At 38.4% G+C, this 18,903-nt stretch overlaps 1 protein-coding gene, 4 long non-coding RNA genes and 1 pseudogene across 7 annotated transcripts; 2 read left to right on the top strand and 4 right to left on the bottom strand.

Annotated features, from left to right (window-relative positions):
* The first annotated feature begins 596 nt into the window (after positions 1–596).
* LOC130701356 (uncharacterized) lies at positions 597–3,621 on the top strand. Of its 3 annotated transcripts, XR_009421888.1 has the most exons (12): positions 597–691; positions 821–953; positions 1,038–1,401; positions 1,465–1,513; positions 1,695–1,775; positions 1,976–2,060; positions 2,137–2,223; positions 2,303–2,499; positions 2,654–2,694; positions 2,751–2,979; positions 3,047–3,145; positions 3,221–3,621. It is a non-coding gene; the product is annotated as an uncharacterized LOC130701356 (long non-coding RNA). The 3 variants fall into 3 exon arrangements; XR_009004014.1 differs by having other exon boundaries at positions 1,695–2,060; XR_009421889.1 differs by having other exon boundaries at positions 1,061–1,401; positions 1,695–2,060.
* Positions 3,622–7,775: 4,154 nt separating this feature from the next.
* On the top strand, positions 7,776–8,424 carry LOC130701386 (uncharacterized; annotated as a pseudogene).
* A 3,471-nt stretch (positions 8,425–11,895) lies between these two features.
* Positions 11,896–13,058, bottom strand: LOC130701565 (uncharacterized). Its single transcript, XM_059497271.1, has 3 exons — positions 12,849–13,058; positions 12,711–12,781; positions 11,896–12,622 (listed from the first exon to the last, which is right to left on the bottom strand). The coding sequence occupies exons 1-3, from the start codon at positions 12,871–12,873 to the stop codon at positions 12,182–12,184; spliced, it is 537 nt and encodes a 178-aa protein (XP_059353254.1). The 5' UTR covers positions 12,874–13,058; the 3' UTR covers positions 11,896–12,181.
* Positions 13,059–13,732: 674 nt separating this feature from the next.
* LOC132088396 (uncharacterized) lies at positions 13,733–14,648 on the bottom strand. Its single transcript, XR_009421945.1, has 4 exons — positions 14,490–14,648; positions 14,321–14,426; positions 13,996–14,245; positions 13,733–13,932 (listed from the first exon to the last, which is right to left on the bottom strand). It is a non-coding gene; the product is annotated as an uncharacterized LOC132088396 (long non-coding RNA).
* Positions 14,649–14,763: 115 nt separating this feature from the next.
* Positions 14,764–17,854, bottom strand: LOC130701366 (uncharacterized). Its single transcript, XR_009004030.2, has 11 exons — positions 17,464–17,854; positions 17,227–17,399; positions 16,978–17,148; positions 16,768–16,904; positions 16,617–16,707; positions 16,406–16,556; positions 16,211–16,346; positions 16,019–16,145; positions 15,820–15,957; positions 15,288–15,754; positions 14,764–14,880 (listed from the first exon to the last, which is right to left on the bottom strand). It is a non-coding gene; the product is annotated as an uncharacterized LOC130701366 (long non-coding RNA).
* Positions 17,855–18,085: 231 nt separating this feature from the next.
* On the bottom strand, positions 18,086–18,752 carry LOC132088409 (uncharacterized). The gene is made up of 4 exons (XR_009421961.1): positions 18,679–18,752; positions 18,552–18,616; positions 18,301–18,486; positions 18,086–18,240 (listed from the first exon to the last, which is right to left on the bottom strand). It is a non-coding gene; the product is annotated as an uncharacterized LOC132088409 (long non-coding RNA).
* Positions 18,753–18,903: the final 151 nt, after the last annotated feature.

An 18,903-nucleotide genomic window follows, 5' to 3' on the forward strand; every position in this document is an offset into this window, starting at 1 on the left:
GCAAAATAGATTGTTTTTCGAATCTAGAGACAATTTTGAATCACCTTGATTAGAGAAAAACTGAAGTCTATTCTCACCACATTTGTTTTAGCTTTTATTCGATTGCTTCCCTCATAATCTCATATCTTATAATCGACTAACCACAATCATTCAGAAATAGGAAACCAACAACAAATGACATATGTATTTTCACATGTTCCATGTTATGTTATTCGTACTTAAATCTAAGATAATAACACCGTTGGTATGCAAGTAAGTGGTAACTGGTAAGTGAACACTGCCGGTTAATTTTTTGGTTTGTGGACTTATTTAGTCAAAATTTTTGTTTTTCAATACCCTGGTGAAAATTGAGATGCCAGTTAACAGATACAGTAAATGGTCCATGTCTTAACTATTTAAACCCAATTGCTACTTTTAACCTAAGAATAGCGACCGTTTTTCGTTGACCAACGTAGCGATTTTCTTCTGTGAGCTCCGCATTATAAGCAGGGCTATCCCGCTCCCCGCACATTAGGCATACCTAATAGAAACGAAGGAAACACAAACGATAACAGTGCCATTGCGTGGTAGAAAAATAAAGCTTGTAATGGCTGCCTGTCGGGCATTGAAGAGAGCTTAGATCAGGACTGCTACCGTGCGCGACTGTCATTAGCATTAGCATCTGGAAATTCGTCGCTAGAACATGTAAGATGTAAGTATGCACTTGGCAGAAATTTTTAGCATACTCTTCGTTGAGTTAAATGTTATCTCCTTTTCATTCTTATAATAAAAGATTTCCATTGTATAATCTTTTTGTTTCTGTTATGTATGTTTGGGATAGATCCGTAAATGAACTTGTAAATAATGCTGCATTTATTACTCAAAATCGCCACGAAAGTTGAAATCTATACTTGTGATCTTACCAGCATGAGGTTATCAAATTGCCAGCACAGCAACAGGCTTCCTAGTTAGAGGTAAGATGTTAATTTAGATTAAATAATGATGTAAAGTTGTATAATTTCATGAGAAATTTGCATTTTACTTATCTGATTCAACAGTTTTGATAAATGTAAATAAGCAGGATGGCTGTGGATAATCGGTTGGCATTCAAAAGAGGTGTAATGTTTGTGCTTGGTAACCTTGGCAAAATGTGGCAATTCCGTTTGGGTGATTCATGATTGTGTTGGTAAACCATTGCAATGCCACCATAGTAAGGGCATTGCAGTTTGGAAGTAATTTGTCAACAATCAAGGAAGTTATGATTTGTTCAAGAATTTGCTTTTTATTTACCTGTTTCTATAATTTTAGTGACTTTTCATTAGCATAATGTCTATTAATAACATGGTTGTCATTCCGAGAGGTCCTCTGCTACTGGATTGGATTCGTTGGCAAGGTGTGGCAACCTATGGGTGATAAATGATGGTTGGTATAGCATTGAGTTGTTGTGTCGGTGTGATTGAGTTTTCTTTTTCTATGTTGGTCTAGGTTTACCCCTTGATACACAGCAGTTATGTGAAATGCTTGCACGCTCTAGGTAAGTGCAAATTATGGTACTTTTTATATTTTCGCAACATAGTTTCGTTTCCCCTTAGGGCAGATAAAATCTGATTGATGGAATAGTTATTATCCAATAAGAAGATTCAGTAAACTGTAAAAGAAAGCATGTTTAATAGATGAAGTTTGCATTGTATATGCTTCACTTTTTTTATTACTAGATTTGCTTTCTACGGAGATTCATTCATCCATTACCGTTGATAATGGTAGGTGTCATGGCGGTTACCTTCCCATTAATACAGGTATCTAATGTAACAAATATGTTAAACTTTGTATTTGTGTTGCCAGCATGGAGATGTCACAATGTCAGCTAAGATGCTTTATAGTTTGGTGATACTGTCTTGTTGTAGATAAAATAAAGTGGCTGGCTTTTTTCAACTAGATGGTGTTGCAGGATTAGGGATGATTTCCTTTCTATAATTTGTGATTTAATTTGCCCAAGGTTATTGTTTTTGTGTCAATTTGTTACATCTTACCAGCGTTGGGTTGTCAAAATGCCACCATAGTAAGGGCTTAGAAGTTTGGAAGTAAGTTGGCAACCTACATTCAATGAAGATGTATGTTGAAAAATTTGTTTTTTATTTGCTTGTTTCAATAATTTAGGTGACTGTTTATCAGCAGGGTGGTTGGTGATACCCTAGATTGATTCCAAGAGGTCCTCTATTACTGGCTCGGAGTTCTTGGCAACGTGTGGGTGATTCATGATAGTGACAAAGCATTGGGATATTATGTTCACCTGATTGAGTTTTCTTTATCTATGTTGTTCAAGGCTTACCCTGTGATGTACAACACTCAAATAAGTTGCTTGTGGGTAGTTCAACGTAAATGCTTCTTGGTTACGCGGATTAGCGTCGTGTTGTACAAAAAATTAAATTCCTATTTTGCTGGTTTCGCAGACAAGCAAATTGAAATCAAATGAGCTTGTAATTTGGTTAGGTCATCACTGTAAAACAGATTGCAATCGTGGTAAGTTTATTGTCAATGTCATATTAGCTAGTTTCAGTATTGTCACAAATATAACTTACCACATACTGCTGCCCACAGAACAGGAGGCTCGTTTCACTTCTGATAAACAATCTGATAATTCATTTGATTTCATTTTCATTGTAATTGGGTATAGGGCATCCCAGAATCAGAAATTTGGGCAAACAGCTTCCAAATGTTAGTAGTATTGTCAGGTATATCATGTACATGTTTAATCAGTATTTTGTTTTTAGATATTAGGACATTTTTCTCCTTTGCGTTTGCGAAGGTGACACGCGAACAAATCAAATTATGACACTTACCAGTCTACATATTATCTTCCTGCGTCAACACAATACCCTAGCCACTAAGCTGGGGTCTATTAATCCGCATTGGAGTGATGAAGTTCTTTATCAGGAGACTCGACGGATTATTGGCGCTTTGATCAACACATCACTTAGTTTTCCGTCATCCATCTCCAATGTAAATATGGTTTGACTTAAAATTCTTTGCGGTACCTCTGTTTTTTCACGATATTTGTTTGTTGTAGGAATCCGCGCGTTAACTGTAATTCGGCGCATATTCTTCGTCTGAATCTTGCCGCCTGGAAACAATTAACTCCTTATTAAATATTTCAGTTATATACATAGTAAATCCATATTATATTTATTCCGAGATTCATGGAAATTAAAAAACAGGGGTTATATGTTTTTATGTACTTTAGATGTGTGGATAGACCGTCGGTTGGTGGTTTCCAAGGACGTGGGTTCCAACTTCAACTGATTCAATTGCAATAAGCGATTCACATCGTAGGATTTATTTTCTCCGTCTAATTTACCCACTGAAATGTTAATGCACTTTCGACTAAAATTCAATATTTTTAAAAGTGTGAAAAGATTATTCACAAGTGAGGATGAAATATAGCCTATATATATTTACGCAACGTGTCGTTATGTGTGATCATCGCATTTTGACAATGTAGTTCTCTGATGAATCCAGAAAATCGACCATCCCACTCAGTTTGGGAAGGAATCAACAGCCCTAAATTTACTTATGTGTGGCAGCACATAAGTTTCTTGCCAATATCATATATTTGCTAGTTTCAGTTTTGAGTCACAAATGTAATTTACCACATACCCCTTCCCATGTTTGCCTTCAGTATAAAACGATTTATAAAAATCAATTGCTAGCATTTCTGGCTCATATTTTTGAAGTAAATAAAACCATCTTTCAACAGTGTAGCCAACAGTAGTCTCAAAACTCTGTACTTGATGGACAAAATAGGAGGGTTCTCAAGTTCGTCCAACTTGGCAAGGGTTTCTTCATCAACCGTTAACAACTCTCCCTTAATTATCTGCACAAAACAAAGGGTAATCTTTAGACAATTTTTATTTTAAAATATGTTAGTTTGATAATACATAGCCAGATCCAGGTTTTTCGGTAGCAAATGGAATGTTGTACTTTACAGCTATAATCAACAAAAAAAATTTCACAAGTAGCTTCTGTGATGGATTTTGCACTGGATTAGTAAGGGTAATTTGGTTTTTACTTTTCACATTTCCTTAAACAAAAACTGTGTATGACTGAATCGTGATTTCCTGAAAAGGATTCTGTTAAAAAATTCTACCACAGTTATATGGCAATCCGTTTTACCCAAGATAAAAATAAAAAATATTGGCCTTTTTTCTGTTTACTGCTATCGCCATCTACCGGTCACAATTCTAGTTAATTCTCTACGTACATTGACCGAAAAGCTGGCCGAACGTAATTTCCAGCGGACGGCGCTGCAAGTTCACCAGCCTCTAGCGGCTTAAATCAAAACTATTTTTTGACATGTGATTTTCATTGTTTACTTTGTTGTTACGTTGAAAGCGTGTATTTGAGTTTACTTCGTCGGAATAGCTTATTGTTTTTACCTCCGCCCCTATTATTGATGTGCAAATTTTACGCTGCTTCGTTACCAACACAAAATGTAAGCTGTTGGGCATAGAACAAGGTAATATTAACGTACTTTTGGAAAACCAGGTCTCATGTTGTATCATTCTGGATAAAGCCATTGTTACAAGCATGGTAGCATTCATTTCTCAATGCAACAAAATATTCACAGTCTGTAACAGAAGATTTTTTTATTGAAACAAACCTTCAAGAAATTCTAATAAGATGTGCTATGTGCTATCAATATTCCACAAGAATGGGACCTCCTGTTTACTTTTTTCTGGTCATAACCGTATCTGTTCCACTATCGCCTTAATTCTGATGGCCATCAAATTAAGGGGATGGTTTTGAAACATTTGCTTCGATTATTATGTGTGTGGTAGTGCTTTTGAAGTGGTATACCGGTCGTACCTGAAAACCGAACTTTACGAACTTTAGAAGGCCATGTTATGTTAATTTACTATAGTTTACGACTGAAACTATGCAGATCTTGCGTACTTTGTAAAGGAGAACATAGTTCATTTTTTAAATTTTCGAAATTTTAACTTCCGGTATAACTTCCGGTTTGAAAATGCTTAATAACTCACTATCTGTTGGTCTGAATGAAAAAAGAACCACATTTTCGTAATTCTCGTGAAATTTGGGATCGAATCCATGTGTCAGTAGAAAATACCTGAAAATCGTCAAAAATCGCAAATTTCCCTGAACTATAGTTCAGGAAAAATCGCGATTTTGGCCAAATTGGACTTTTCGCCAAAAACAGGTCAAAATAGGTCAGACACACCTTAAATTTCACGAGGATCACGAAAATCATATTTGTTTTGTTGTGGGCCCAGTATTTCTGGAGATATAGTCTACTTCTGGTCACTTCCGGTAATTTTTTTTTTTTCAACTTCGCAAAAACTAAAAAATGAACCATATATATAACCATATAATATGCCAAACATTTAAAGCATTTTAATCATATATGAAATGATGTAGTGGCTTCTTTCGTGTTTGTTTTGTTATTTTACTGTTGGTTGATCGCGCGAATTGATATACTTATGACACTACTTCGTTAACAGAGAATACTACATTATGTATCACGCTAATGGGAAGGTATACCTGGTAAATGTAGATCATAGCATGAAGATATACCACATACTATTATTATAACCTTATCATGCACGGCCATCTGATGTATAGTCAGGTTTAAAAATAAGCCCGACCTTTTCTTATTTTATGTTACGCTGTAGCGTACTAGCACGCTACGGGAAATTTCGTAATACTAATAGCTCTGAGGTAGAGCGTCCGACTACGGGATCGAAAGTCAAGAGTTCGAGTCATGTCTGTATCCTATGTGCCAGAGGATTGAGTCACGGTTCCCACTGTAGATAATATCATCTTTGTCCTAAAGATGAATCACTCTATTGTATTTAAAGGTGACATTCCGAGACGGAAATATTAAATTGCATTGGGACGCACAACAATATTATTACATGTGCAAATAGGTTTCCTTCAAAAGACATGGAAAAATAGTTAACTAATGTACAAGACTCATGGCTCTATGGTTGAGCATCGGCGTCACACGCCAACAGTCTAGGGTTCAATCCCCTAGAGAGTCAAAATGAAATTAAATACATATGTATAAATCACACTAACTAAAGGCTTGGCTAATACAATTCATGTATACTATTCAATGTCATTAATGCACTAAATGTTGTAGAATCTCCACGAAGTGGGATTAAAGTGCATCGTTCCATAAACAATGAAATCGTCTGTAAACGAAATACTCTCCCATGATTGGGAACAGCAAAAAATGAAAATATAATGTATACGCCAATAAAATGACATTGCGATATAAATAATGAAATGTTCACAATAGTGAAAAATGCAGGGCAACACCACGAAAGCAAAAATTAAAGATCTGTAAATTTTTTATAAAGAATTTGTATTGACAATCCTATGCACAATTTAAAGACTTGCAACTTTGAAAGGGCAAAATAGCCGATTTCAAAGTTGCTGTCAACCAAGGTAGGGGGAGACACTACCTCAGTTGACTCACCGGGGAGATTACCCGGTGCGTGGCTAAGAGAAGCCGGAAGAAGAGCGAAGGTCGCGGACAAGCTTTTACGTGAGCGATTAACCGTTAGTTCGGATTTGTGGATAGCCCCACAGCCCTCCAATGATATCATCGAACCATGGGGACCCCCACGTCCCCTTTCCGGACAGCGCACTCACAACCGTTTACTGCTGATCACAGTAGGGGCATGACCCCCTACGGGCTTATTAAAAATCAAAGGGAAACGGGGCCACAGAAAAGAAGGGAGCCCAGATATGCACTTGAACTTTGTAAATAATAAATACCGTAATAAAAGTGAAGACAAATGATGTATAACATTTCCATTTCGTACTTCCAGTTATTATCCTTTATCGGTATTTGGTTTGTAGCCTGCCATCCTTCTACCGGGTTGATGGGCCAGGTATGTAAGAGCTAACATTCCTCAATTCCCTATTTTCTTAGTGGGTAAAGTTGATGAGGGCTGATTTGCGGCAAGAACCAAAATTTTACCTCAAGTTTTCGTCATATGGAATTCTCTGAATCCATATAAGCGCAGGAAGGTGGCTTCATTTCCTCATTTCATTGGTACTTCAATATGGGCCCGTTATTGTGTTGGCTGAGGGCTCCCGATTCCGAAGCTGATCCTTGTTCGCTGATATATTTATCTATTAGAAGAATATAAAATTGAATTAAAGTGACGTTCGGGATTTCGGCTGCCAAAATTGTATAAAAGAACAATAACGAATGCTGAGTTGCTCGAAATCTGCTTGACCGAAAGTCAGTTGTTGTGCTTTTACCAATCTAAGGCTCAGTTAATTACGTTGGTCGATCCAAGTCGGCCAGATTTCGTACACAAATCTTTCATTTGTTGCAAGACAAATGTAAATAAAGAAAACTAAATTTCGATCGCGGATTTTTTTTTCGAACAACGGCTTAAAAAGAAGTACCAAAATCTTTTTTTTTTCGTTTTTCTTTTAAGTGGATATAGCAAACTGTGCAAGATTTAGATTTAGAATAGCATACGATAGTGATTTTTGTCGGTGTTGTAATACACTGACGGTCCATAATGTGTTGAATTTTTTACGTATTGACGAAATGCACTTTAGACCACTGCGTTGGTTGCAAGTTATCGAAGTGCCACGTCACATGTACTGCTTCAATCAAATTTACCTAGTAAGTATGACGAGCTTCAAACAGAAATAACAATGGTTTACAGCTAACGTGCGGCTAGTAATAGTACTATTTCTCCCCGGAGCGTGCAGTCGCATTTTTTAAATTTTACTCTAGCAAAAACAAAATTGTATTTAATGTACATCATACCGTTTCTTGCGCAACGGGCACTGTTGGGTCATTGTGTGCGGATTCTTATGCTGTCTCCGATGGGGACGAGTAGTCATATGTATTCATTTATGCCAATTATGGAAGTTTTAGCCAAAAGAGGCCATCGCACAACTGTTGTGACGCCCCATGAGCCTTCTTCAAACGATTGGTTATCAAAACCTGATGAAAAACAAGGAGATAAAAGATATTCTCAAAGCTAAGGACGTTGATCTCGTGATAGTTGATGCAATCATGAATGAATTTACCTTCCCGCTGATTGAACATCTCGGTGTACCCTTCATCTTCCACAGTGCAGCTACAGCCCCACCATGGAGTTTAGCGACTTTTAACGTACCACGCGAGTACGCAAGTGTTCCAACATTCGCTTCCGGGTTCAAAGTGGCATGTCACTAATGGAAAAGATGGTGAATATACTTATTGATGAATTGTTTCTAAGCCTTCACAAACAAATTACCCTTGCAATGTCAGATGACCTCATCAGGTCAGACATTTCCAATGCTATGCCTATCGCGGAATTTGAAAGAAAGGCACAACTCTGTTTGGCTAGTAATCACCTGACTATAGCATGGCCATGTCCGCTTCCACCGGCGTTCATCACGATTTGGCACTGACTTGCAAAAACACTGCCAATATGTTAGCACCATCCCTATGTAAAGAAATTTTAATATAGTTCACAATCAAACTGATTTCTGATTACTGTAATATAGCAGTGGTGGTGGAGGTGGAATAAACATGGCTTTGATCAAACCGGAATGGAAAGACTTAACCGTTTCATTACTGTACGACCCTATTCACACAATTCTCAACAAACCTAAGTATGGAACATGCAAGTATTTGTAAATCTTGTATGATTAATATTACAGAGACCATTAACTTTATTTGATTTTTATATTTACCTGGGTAATGCCAGTCGTCTGTCCCAGCTGAAGCAAGTTAGTTCCACTTGGCGAAGTTGCAGCATGCTGGGTGGAACATATCCGTAAACATGGAAATAAATAGCTTCAGTTGAATGCCAATAGATATGCCTTTTTATAAGCTCTACCTCATGGATGTTTGGTTACTTCTAACGGCCATTCTCATTTTTTCGCTACGCATCACCTACAACATTATAATTTGCATTTCAAAGTGTTCAGAAGCACGAAAATAAAGGTTCAGCAGACGACTACTTACAGTCGCGCTTGCTCTTATATAAAAATCAGGCCACTGCGCGACCTACACCTCCAAGAATACCAGATAGGGAGGCAAGAAATTATCCAAAGTGTTACAGTGAACCTAATACCACGAAAATAAAAATATAATTGACGACCAACCTTCTATCTGTTAACGGTTCGGTAGCTTCTGAATTCGTTTGACTTGTTCGTTCTAAAAAATTGTGCTAATGCCAAATGTGATGGCTTTAAAAATACTTAACCAACTAACAAAATTGCGGTGGATTACCTGAGTTTATGCTTGAAGTTGACCAATATGGCAATCCGTTTTACTATGCCAATCCGTTTTACTCAAAATAATAAAAAATATTGGCCTTTTTTTTATGGCAATCCGTTTTACCCCCCCCCCCCCCCCCAAAAAAAAAAAAAAAAAATCGGCCTTTTTTTCCGTTTCACTGCTATCGCCATCTACCGGTCGATAGCAGTAAAACAGAAAGAAAGGCCGATATTTTTTTTTTGGGGAGTTAAAACGGATTGCCATAGATTGCATCAAACTCTCCATTCGGAGTGTGGATGTTTTTCTTTGATAATTATTTTATTTTGCTACTATGCTTGGTAAACTGCAATCGTGCCCAATATTTTTACCTTTGCATTTTAGGTCTACTCTTAGGTGATCTATACCTGATCCTGTGTTTTAAAGTGATCTGCGTTCACAGCTACATTTCTGTGTTCTTTTCCATTGGTCTATGGTTCTGAATTGAGGCAAGTATATCTATTATGCTATGTCACTAAGTACTATAGGGAAGGGAATAATTGAAGTTGATTGAGATCTATTCTGATTCTCCTGATATCCATCTCAACAGGTTTTTATTTGCTTTTCAACATCCATTTCATAGTGGTACGTGTGGCTTTGATTAATATTACCATAAAGACTGCTGAAAATGGGTGTGGTACGGAAACCCAGAAATGGCATGAGTTCAATATCAAACATGGATTAGGTACTTTTAGGTTGTTTGTTTATCGAAAAAGTATTTTTAATGCTATTATTTTGCATTCACAGAATTTTAGCGGGGGATCAAGTCAAGTCTGGAAGTGTTACAGGATGGAAGAGTGAGCCTACAGTTGAAAAAACACAGAGTGCATTACCATTAAGGTATGAGGTAAAGTAATAGAGTATGCACATTGTCTAATGAGAAGTACCATCTTGTGTAAATGAATCTTGTATAACAGCAATCCTTTATAGTTCTGTCACAGCTAGAAGCCTCAAATAATTCCGCTTCTCTTGCTAAAGAACAACTTGTCCTTTACGTTCAGAGTGTTGGTGAAGCTGGGTACTTAAATGGCCCTAAAGATGTTTCACTTCGCTGGCATTGTAGCGATGAACATCATACATGGACTCTTTAGGTATGAACAGAATTTTCTTGAAAAAATTTTGAATTATGACGAAGCATTTCTCCTCCTTTTTGCCAACCATGTCTAATCTACAAAAAAAAAATTTATCCAATAGGAAAGGATTTTCAGCATACTGGGAACACAACTATCAACAATGCAACATACTATGGGTGCTATTTTATCATTCAAGAGCCTTATACAATGATTTTCATCTGCAATTTGTATGGCCTTTCCCAAGCTTCTGCCAAAAGTTGAATCTATGAGTCATGTAAGTCACATGAGCAACAATTGAGATGCTTAATGGTGTTGTTTTTCTTTTCTCAGTATAGGTTAATAGTAACATTGGATCTGAAAAGATTTTTTGTTAACTATATCTAACCTACATAATTTTCTGTTCAATAGTTAATGTTGTTTTTGTTTTTTTAATGAAGGTGAAAAGTAACGCTGGCTCTGTAAATGTTCTTGGTTTGGGGCAAGACGTTGAATAAATTGTGATGATTGGATGGACAACATGGAATTCCTACACTTCATTCATATTCCCGAAACGGTATTTAAAATTCAAAAATTGAAGTGTATATCTGGGCTCCCTTCCTTTCCGTAGCCCCGTTTCCCCTTGACTCGTAATAAGCCCGTAGGGGGTCATGCCCCTACTGTACGGTATATTTAAAAATAACATATACCGAGGTTTGGAGGGCTCTGGCCGGAAAGGGGACGTGGGGGTCCGCTTAGTCCGATGATGTGTTCACGGAGGGCGAGGTGGCAACCCACAAATCCGAACTAAAGGTTAATCGCTCCAGTAAAAATGTTCCATATCTTCGGCTCTTCTTCCGGCTTCTCTTAGCCAATCACCGGGTAATCTCCCCGGTGGGTCAACAAGGCAGTGTCTCCCCCTGCCTGGGTTGACGGCAACTTTTGAAAAGGTGATTGTGCCTTTTTAAAGTTGCAAAAATAATTCTTGTGTGCAGAGAATTGTCAATAAAATTTTTTTTATAAAATATTTTTCCAAAATTTTTTTCTTTCATTGTCTGTTTTTGCTGTGTTCACACATTACGTTTATCAACTTTTTTATTATTTAGCATGCTCAATTTATCTTTATTGTTTTTTTTTGGTTTACTTTTATATTTATTATTTAACTTTACATTAGCTGACATGGGGATCGAACCCTAGTATTCCAGCGTGACAACCACACGCTTTACCATTATTCCAACCATGAACATATGAACAACTAATGTGGATTCAATAATAAGCTAATGTGAATTTCATATCTATATAGGTAACACGATCCTAAACAATGTTATCAAGATCATATGGCATAACAGTAGCATGCTGGCCTGCGACGTAAGAAGTTTGTGGTTCGATCCCCATATCAGTTAATGTATAACTAAATAATAAATACAAAAGTAAATAGTGTAAACTCATTTTTATTGTCCCTCCTTCCACCCACATATCCACCACTATTACATACATTTCAAAACACAAATACAACATACAATACGTACACAAATACACTTAAAACTAACCCGTTGGCTGCCACGCCACCTATCTACAATAGCTACTGTCGCTATCAAAGGGATAGCGACCAAGGGGGCCGGGTGGGCCGGGTTGAGACGGCGATGAGACCTTTACGGAAATGCACATCCCAGGTCTACATCACCGTCTCGATCAAGGGATTCCCTGTGGTGCATTGCCTTTGGGGCCATTCGGCCAATCTTGGGCAGTGGCGCTGCTCCACCCCATGGCAGATAGACCATGAAGCAGAACAGCGCGGCCCGTCCCTGTCAAGCTACAAAAAAAAGGGGATCAAAGTGGGTGGGTGGCAGCCAACGGGTTAATTTGCAAGACATAATACAACATAAAACAAAACACAACCATACCACGAAGACGAGGCGACCACGAGGTGACGAAGGGGCGATAGGGGAGGCGAAGACGGCGTGGCCACGAGGCGAAGACGGAGATGGGCGAGGCGAAGACGGGGCGATGGGCGAGGCGGAGACGGGACAACGGGCGAAGCGAAGACGGGCGAAGCGAAGACGGGACGACGGGCGATGCGAAGACGGGACGACGGGCGAAGCGAAGACGGGAGGACGGGCGAAGCGAAGACGGGACGACGGGCGAAGCGAAGACGGGACGACGTGCGAAGCGAAGACGGGATGACGGGCGAAGCGAAGACGGGATGACGGGCGAAGCGAAGACGGGACGACGGCCGAAGCGTAGACGGGATGACGGGCGAGGTGACGACGGGCGTGGCGAAGACGAAGAAGGCTTTGTTCTAAATCGTAAAAGTAAAGAAAAAGAACTAATTAGTGGGAAATATAAGATTGTTGTTGTAATCAAACGTTGAAAGCAATTTGACTTACTTCTGCTGTCTGATGGCTAGAAAGACTGTAGGGCCAGCAAATAGGCAGCAGACAGCTAAGAGTTGGCAATTCTATGGTTGAATGTTCAATTTAAATAAAAAAGCAAACTATATGAGGCATAAGAAAAATTCAAAATACCAGTAGAAATTGTGTGGAGGTACATGTATGTGTCCGTTGGTAGGCTAAGTAGAGATTACAACTGCCAAAATGACTGTCATTACAGTTGACACTGCAACGAAGATGAATATGGTGCACCACTCAGATCACGATTGACAGGAGACCATGAGTGGTTAAAGAGTAGAAGAACGATATTATGGTTTTCCTACCCATAGGATTTGCATCTTTGGTGACATTCCTCAACGGGAAGTATTCTTTACAAATGAAGTTTCATGAGCTAAACCTTAAAAGCAAAATCCGTCAATGAGATTCTGATAACAAAACATTAGTCTTATACCTCTCAATGAGCACTGGTATAGTCTGATGAATGCAACGTAGTAGGATGCTAATAGTTTTTTGGTTTGACAGCTGGCATAGGTGATTACAAGATATGTACCATAAGCACCAAGCATTCTGTTGGCTTCACTTCCAAAACACACTCAGGGATGAAAACGAACAGAAGCACCATTAGATTTTCTTGAGTTTTCCATTGGAACATGGCATATTTAACAGAAACTTTCGATCACCGCTCCCATATAGTCAGCAAGTAAATAGTGGCACAGCAGCGTCATCTTGTTTTCCAATTAACAACCGAAAAATTCATCAAAATTGAAAATCTTGCTTTTTTGAGACGGGAACTGCACTGATGTGAACTCTTTAAACATACTTTTAGAGCGTGAATCCCCCCGCCCACCCCCATAATGGCTACTACCATTTCAATTTTTTTAAAACAAATACAGCGACCAAAACCACGAACGGCATTTTAAAAATATAGCGATTTAACATGTTTTTGAGCCCAATTTTTTCACTGTCTTTTATTTATTTATCCAAAAACCTAGATATTTCTAGGAAAATACATGATTTGGGTCTCTGGATTGTTAGGTAGTCAACATCTGTATGATAATACACTTTTCTTTTTTTTAACAGCTGCAATGGTATTTCGGTTATAAGTTCCACGGCAAAATTTCTCCATTGAGACAAGGACGCCAATTGTGCGTTATCTTGCGCCTATTTTCAATTAAATGGATACGCCGTCATTTTTCTGCCCGGAAGAGCTCACTTTGGCCTGGAATATTGTTTTGAATGGTGTAATTAGTATACATTGCATACATTAGATTGAATCAATTACTTCTTGGCATACGTTCTTTAATTGTGTGAGGCTGTCAAATCGTCGACAGGCGGTATCTAAAGGAGGAAATCAGCTAAGAGCTTGCGGACTCATCAATAAATGCAAAACTATTAAAAAATTATAAAGATAGCCTGAAACCAAATTGTAAAGAAAATTTAATTTTAGTTTCCAGCACTTCGGTACAGGTATCATCGTCAACGTGGGCGAAGGTGATTTTTCCATGTTCATTGAATCAGGTCACCAACTTCTACTAGATGAGTCAAGAGGAAATGAGGTTACACGAACAGAAAATTAACCATACAATTCAACTGATAGATAAGAATACCATGATGCGTGGAAGTGAAATACACCACATCACAACTGTAAAAACTGTCAGAACATTCACCACCCATGCAAAACATTTTCTGATTCATTGATGTTCATCACCTAGCCTATACCAAGAAAACCAAACACAATTAGTGCGGAACATTTTGCTGATTAGAGTTAACATATACCTGACAAATTTACTGCAGACCAGCAATTCCTGATGGACTCCCACACAACATTCCAGATAAACAAAACAGTAGTAATTCCTAAACAAACATCTTGCAATAGTGGTAAATATAATGCAGTAACTGGTAAATATAACATCTCACATGAACAACAAATGTGAACGGAACCATTCGAAAAAGAAGTAAACAATTTCAAAAATGAATTTGCACAAAAAGGATTTTAAAATTAATTTTAAAATAAATTAAATAAACATAATTGTTAAGCAAATCTCACTGTGTACCTTTTTGTTGGTTGAATTGTTTGTTGGTTGGTCATCATTCCAACTACCATAATTTTTTTGGCACTGAGCCTCCGTCAACTTTCTTTCCCAATTCTTTATAATTACGAATCTGCCTTTAGAAAAATAAAACAAGAATCAGTATAAATTTCTTGTCAATTGAATTACGTAAAACTGTGGAATCCTAGAGACATAATATTTTGCAAACTCTTCGAATCCCTTGAAAGCAGAAAACTTTCTGCTAAAAGATCCATGTAAGCCAGATACAGTTCAACTAGTACTTCCTTTTCGACTGGCATTGGCAGTGATAAATTACAAGTAGGATCAAATGCAACTGAGACCCCATCGGACCCCAGACACACCAAAGCCAATTTCAATACCCAACTAAAGAGATCTACTACTACAGAATCTTTCTCTATTCTACTTATGATAAAATACACAACATTCATGTGCAGTTTCCTGAAAAATAAAATGAGTTGGAACACAAATGAACCTTGCTAATAAAAAAAATTAGCTATTTCACCTATATTTTGTCAGTGTCCATCGATGCAAGACTTCTTCAATATCGGATTCAGATGTTCGTCTAAGCCCCCACCCCCCCCCGAACAACGTAGAGTAGTTCTCGCGAAGCAGGATGCTGGTATCCGGGAAACTGCGGAACAAATCTACCGACTTGCAACTTACCCAATTCAAAATCGTTATGATGCACAAGTTAAAAACTTAGCTTTTACAAAGCAAGTAAATGGTATACCTTAAATACACTCGAAAGTAATGCATGGTCACCTTGGCAAGGTATTCGCCAGACCACATCGTTCATGCGTAATTTATGGTTTTCAATCTATTTTACAGAAGCCAAACCATTACCTGTATGCACCATCATTGACGAGAGCGGTAGGTTGTCAGGGTAGGCCGAATATTTTCATAAGTTTATCCTGTTCCGTGAGATTTTTTCTAACTTTTGTCCTCATGTAAAAGATGGGGCAATCTCGGCTAAATGTGACAATTGATTAGTATTAAGTATGTAACATGATTATGATATCACTCAAACTATTTACTTGGAACAAAGAATCATTTCGTTGAGATTTCCCTGGCACCGTTGACATTCTGTCCATAAACGATTAAACTTCTCTTCGAGAGCATAAAGTTGGCCAATTTCCCTCTGGTAGAACTCCGATTCGTTCGGCTTGCAAAATCTGTTTAATTGGAACAGTAATTTTAACAAACACCGCCGAGTTAGGCAGAAATTAGACTTACTTGCATACAGCACTATCGTCTGGAGGGACGGTTTTGCATCCAACACAGGTGGATTTGCATGTGGTAAAGCTAGCCAATCCACCAATTTTTGAAGTAACAACTGAAGGCGTCCGGGTATGGTAACCATCTACAATACGGAATACAAACGGTTCAATTATGTCAAGCAAATAAATGCGATGAGTCCGTGTTTACGTAGCAACAATGATTCCGCTTTAGATCCAAGTATGGGTTCAAAAATCCAAACAAAGGGTTTTGAAAGCTGATTTTCCAAATAGTATTGGGCATCAATAGGTACGCTGTGTTCCAGGACTAAAATCGCGTCTTCCGCCTAAAGAAGACGTATGAAAACTTAATAGTTCATGAGAAATTTGAAATCCAAAGACGAACCTTGAGGTTCGTTTTTAGCAGCTGCGATAATGATATACGGAACTCGATCCCCTAATTTTGGGGTTGTACCAGCATCTCGCTTACGCATCTTGTGAGCTAGTTCCACATGTGCTTGTTTGCTGGCGTAGTCTTTATCTGTTTTAATCAGCTCCTTTTTTATAAAAGGCAAACGGATAAAATCACAGTATTCCAAAACATATTTACGCTCTACCTTGGTAATCACCAGAAGTGAGATATCGACTTTGTTGCACAGCAAGTCGGAAATTGTTTGTTTGGCGTATTCTAAGGCTCCATCCGGGTCTCTAAGAGAAAAAATCAAACCCTCAAACTTCGCATACTAAAATTGATGACTTTTTGTTTACCGCTCCATCAAAATTTTCTGCAGACAGTTATTGATAAGATTGGCAACGAGTTGGCAATTATCACGACGAACGGGTTCTATATCTTTACAATCCATTTGTCAAACTTTTCAGGTTTGGTCCAATACAATCGTGCATACCTGTGAAGACAGAAACAGTCAGTACAACTGGTATCTCATCTAACAAGTCTTTATAAATCATAACCGCAATTACCTCTTTTTGTTGATCAATAAATAGGGGTAATCGACTTTTCCCAATTCCAAATTAATGGGTTTGACAAATTTTGCCGACATAAATGCGGCAGCTTCTCGGCCTAATTCCATGGCTTCGGCCACCGTGGGTACACCGAATTTCACCATTACAGAATCTGTTACCATAGGTTACCTGACGTGATATTAAATTAAAAGAAAATCCATTAGTCAGTACTTCTGCAAATAATTATTCATAATCCAGGGATATTACTTTGGCGTCATGGGCATAGCCATTCTCGCCGCAAAATTTAGACTCCACATCCTCTCTTGTTTTCTCAATCATAGTTCTGCCAAAAGCCGTCACACTTTGCCAAATTTCCAGACAAGGCAATTTTCCGACTTGGGCGCCAGTTAAACCGTAAACATACAAACACGACGGATTCCCTACAGAGAAACAAATAGCATTACATCAGTCAAATGTCATATTCAAAAGCCATCGAGAAAATACTTTCGGAGGCATCGTTGGATGGTTGACAATTTTTTCAATATCGGGACCGAAACCCATAAAGCATTCGATCAGCTTCGTCCAAAATTAAAAACCTGGCCGTCGAGAAGTAAAATACTCCAAGGTCGAGAAAAATCCTCGAGTCTCCCCGCGGTCGCGACACGAGTATTTCACCCAGCTTGAAGATTTGACCGCTGATGGCTCGTGACAGTTCCTTCATATATAATGACAGATTTTAAAACCGAATTGTAGGAGAATTTACACGACCCGCGGTGAATTCGAATCGAAAATTCACGAGTGAGTGCGACAGTTACAACTTCTGGCTTTTGAACCATGGCGGGGACGCACCAGCAACACCTTGTTCTAACAATATGTTCATAACCGGTACCAAGTACGCCGCCTATATGAAGAAATGTGAAATTTTAGATGACTTAATCAACGAATGTCACGAAGGGTTTGTTGAGTATCTTAGATGCAATTGGACCTTTTAGCAGTCGTCAATCACCGACTTACCCAGTTCATACCGACCCATTCGAATCAAGTTAGTACGAGGGCATCAGGGTTTCAAAATTACACAGCGTTAATTAATTGGATTACCGTTTTGCCGGAGCCCATGACAGCACAAGCAATCAAATCTTTTTTGGCAAGAACTGCAACTGAAGCTTTCTGTACAGGTGTTGGTTTGATGTAGACAGAATTCTTAATGTTTTGAAGTAGTAGTGGGCGCGGGCCGGCTTCTTCGAGTGATGTTATGTATTGAGGTACATCTTTTCCTGTAACCTAAAGCAAACCCAATAGATATTTTCAAATCATAAAATACTGTTTCGAAAAATGCCTTACCTGGATTCGATGGAGAACGACTTTATCAAAATTGTTATAGCGTTCCCCACAGACGATCCCACTTAAACAGTTCCTTTTCATGGCATGTCACAGCTTCCGGAATGTATTGTTCACGCGGCTTTCCATTTTTCGTCAATTCACGAATAGATTCGTACAGCCTTTCGAGGTGTGGCCAACTTCATGACACTAGGGGTAAGACAATGAACACTGGAACATAAAATATTTTTTGTGAAGATACAATTGATGTTTACCTTGTAACACTTGCTGCCACCAATGACCCCTCCTTGTGGAAAATCCCTTGCTACATGGCCCGCTTCTTGGTTGGAAATGAACACTAAGCTGTAGTAAAAGAAAACTAGATACGAGTCTCATATTCACCTTATGACACCTACATGCTCGACTCCCACCTCCTCCTTGTGGGCATTACATGGAAAAATGTCCTTTTGCGAACTGTTTAATAACTATGGATTAGCCAGACTAGAATGTACTAACCCGAATAGTATTTTTATTTTTCTTACCTCATGGCAACTACGACTTCCACCACCTAATCTTTCGAAGACAACAAAATTTGTCCAACTCAAAATTATTCAAACATTAGTATCA

The sequence above is a fragment of the Daphnia carinata genome, chromosome 10, assembly GCF_022539665.2.
Source record: "Daphnia carinata strain CSIRO-1 chromosome 10, CSIRO_AGI_Dcar_HiC_V3, whole genome shotgun sequence".
Lineage (NCBI taxonomy): Eukaryota > Metazoa > Arthropoda > Branchiopoda > Diplostraca > Daphniidae > Daphnia > Daphnia carinata.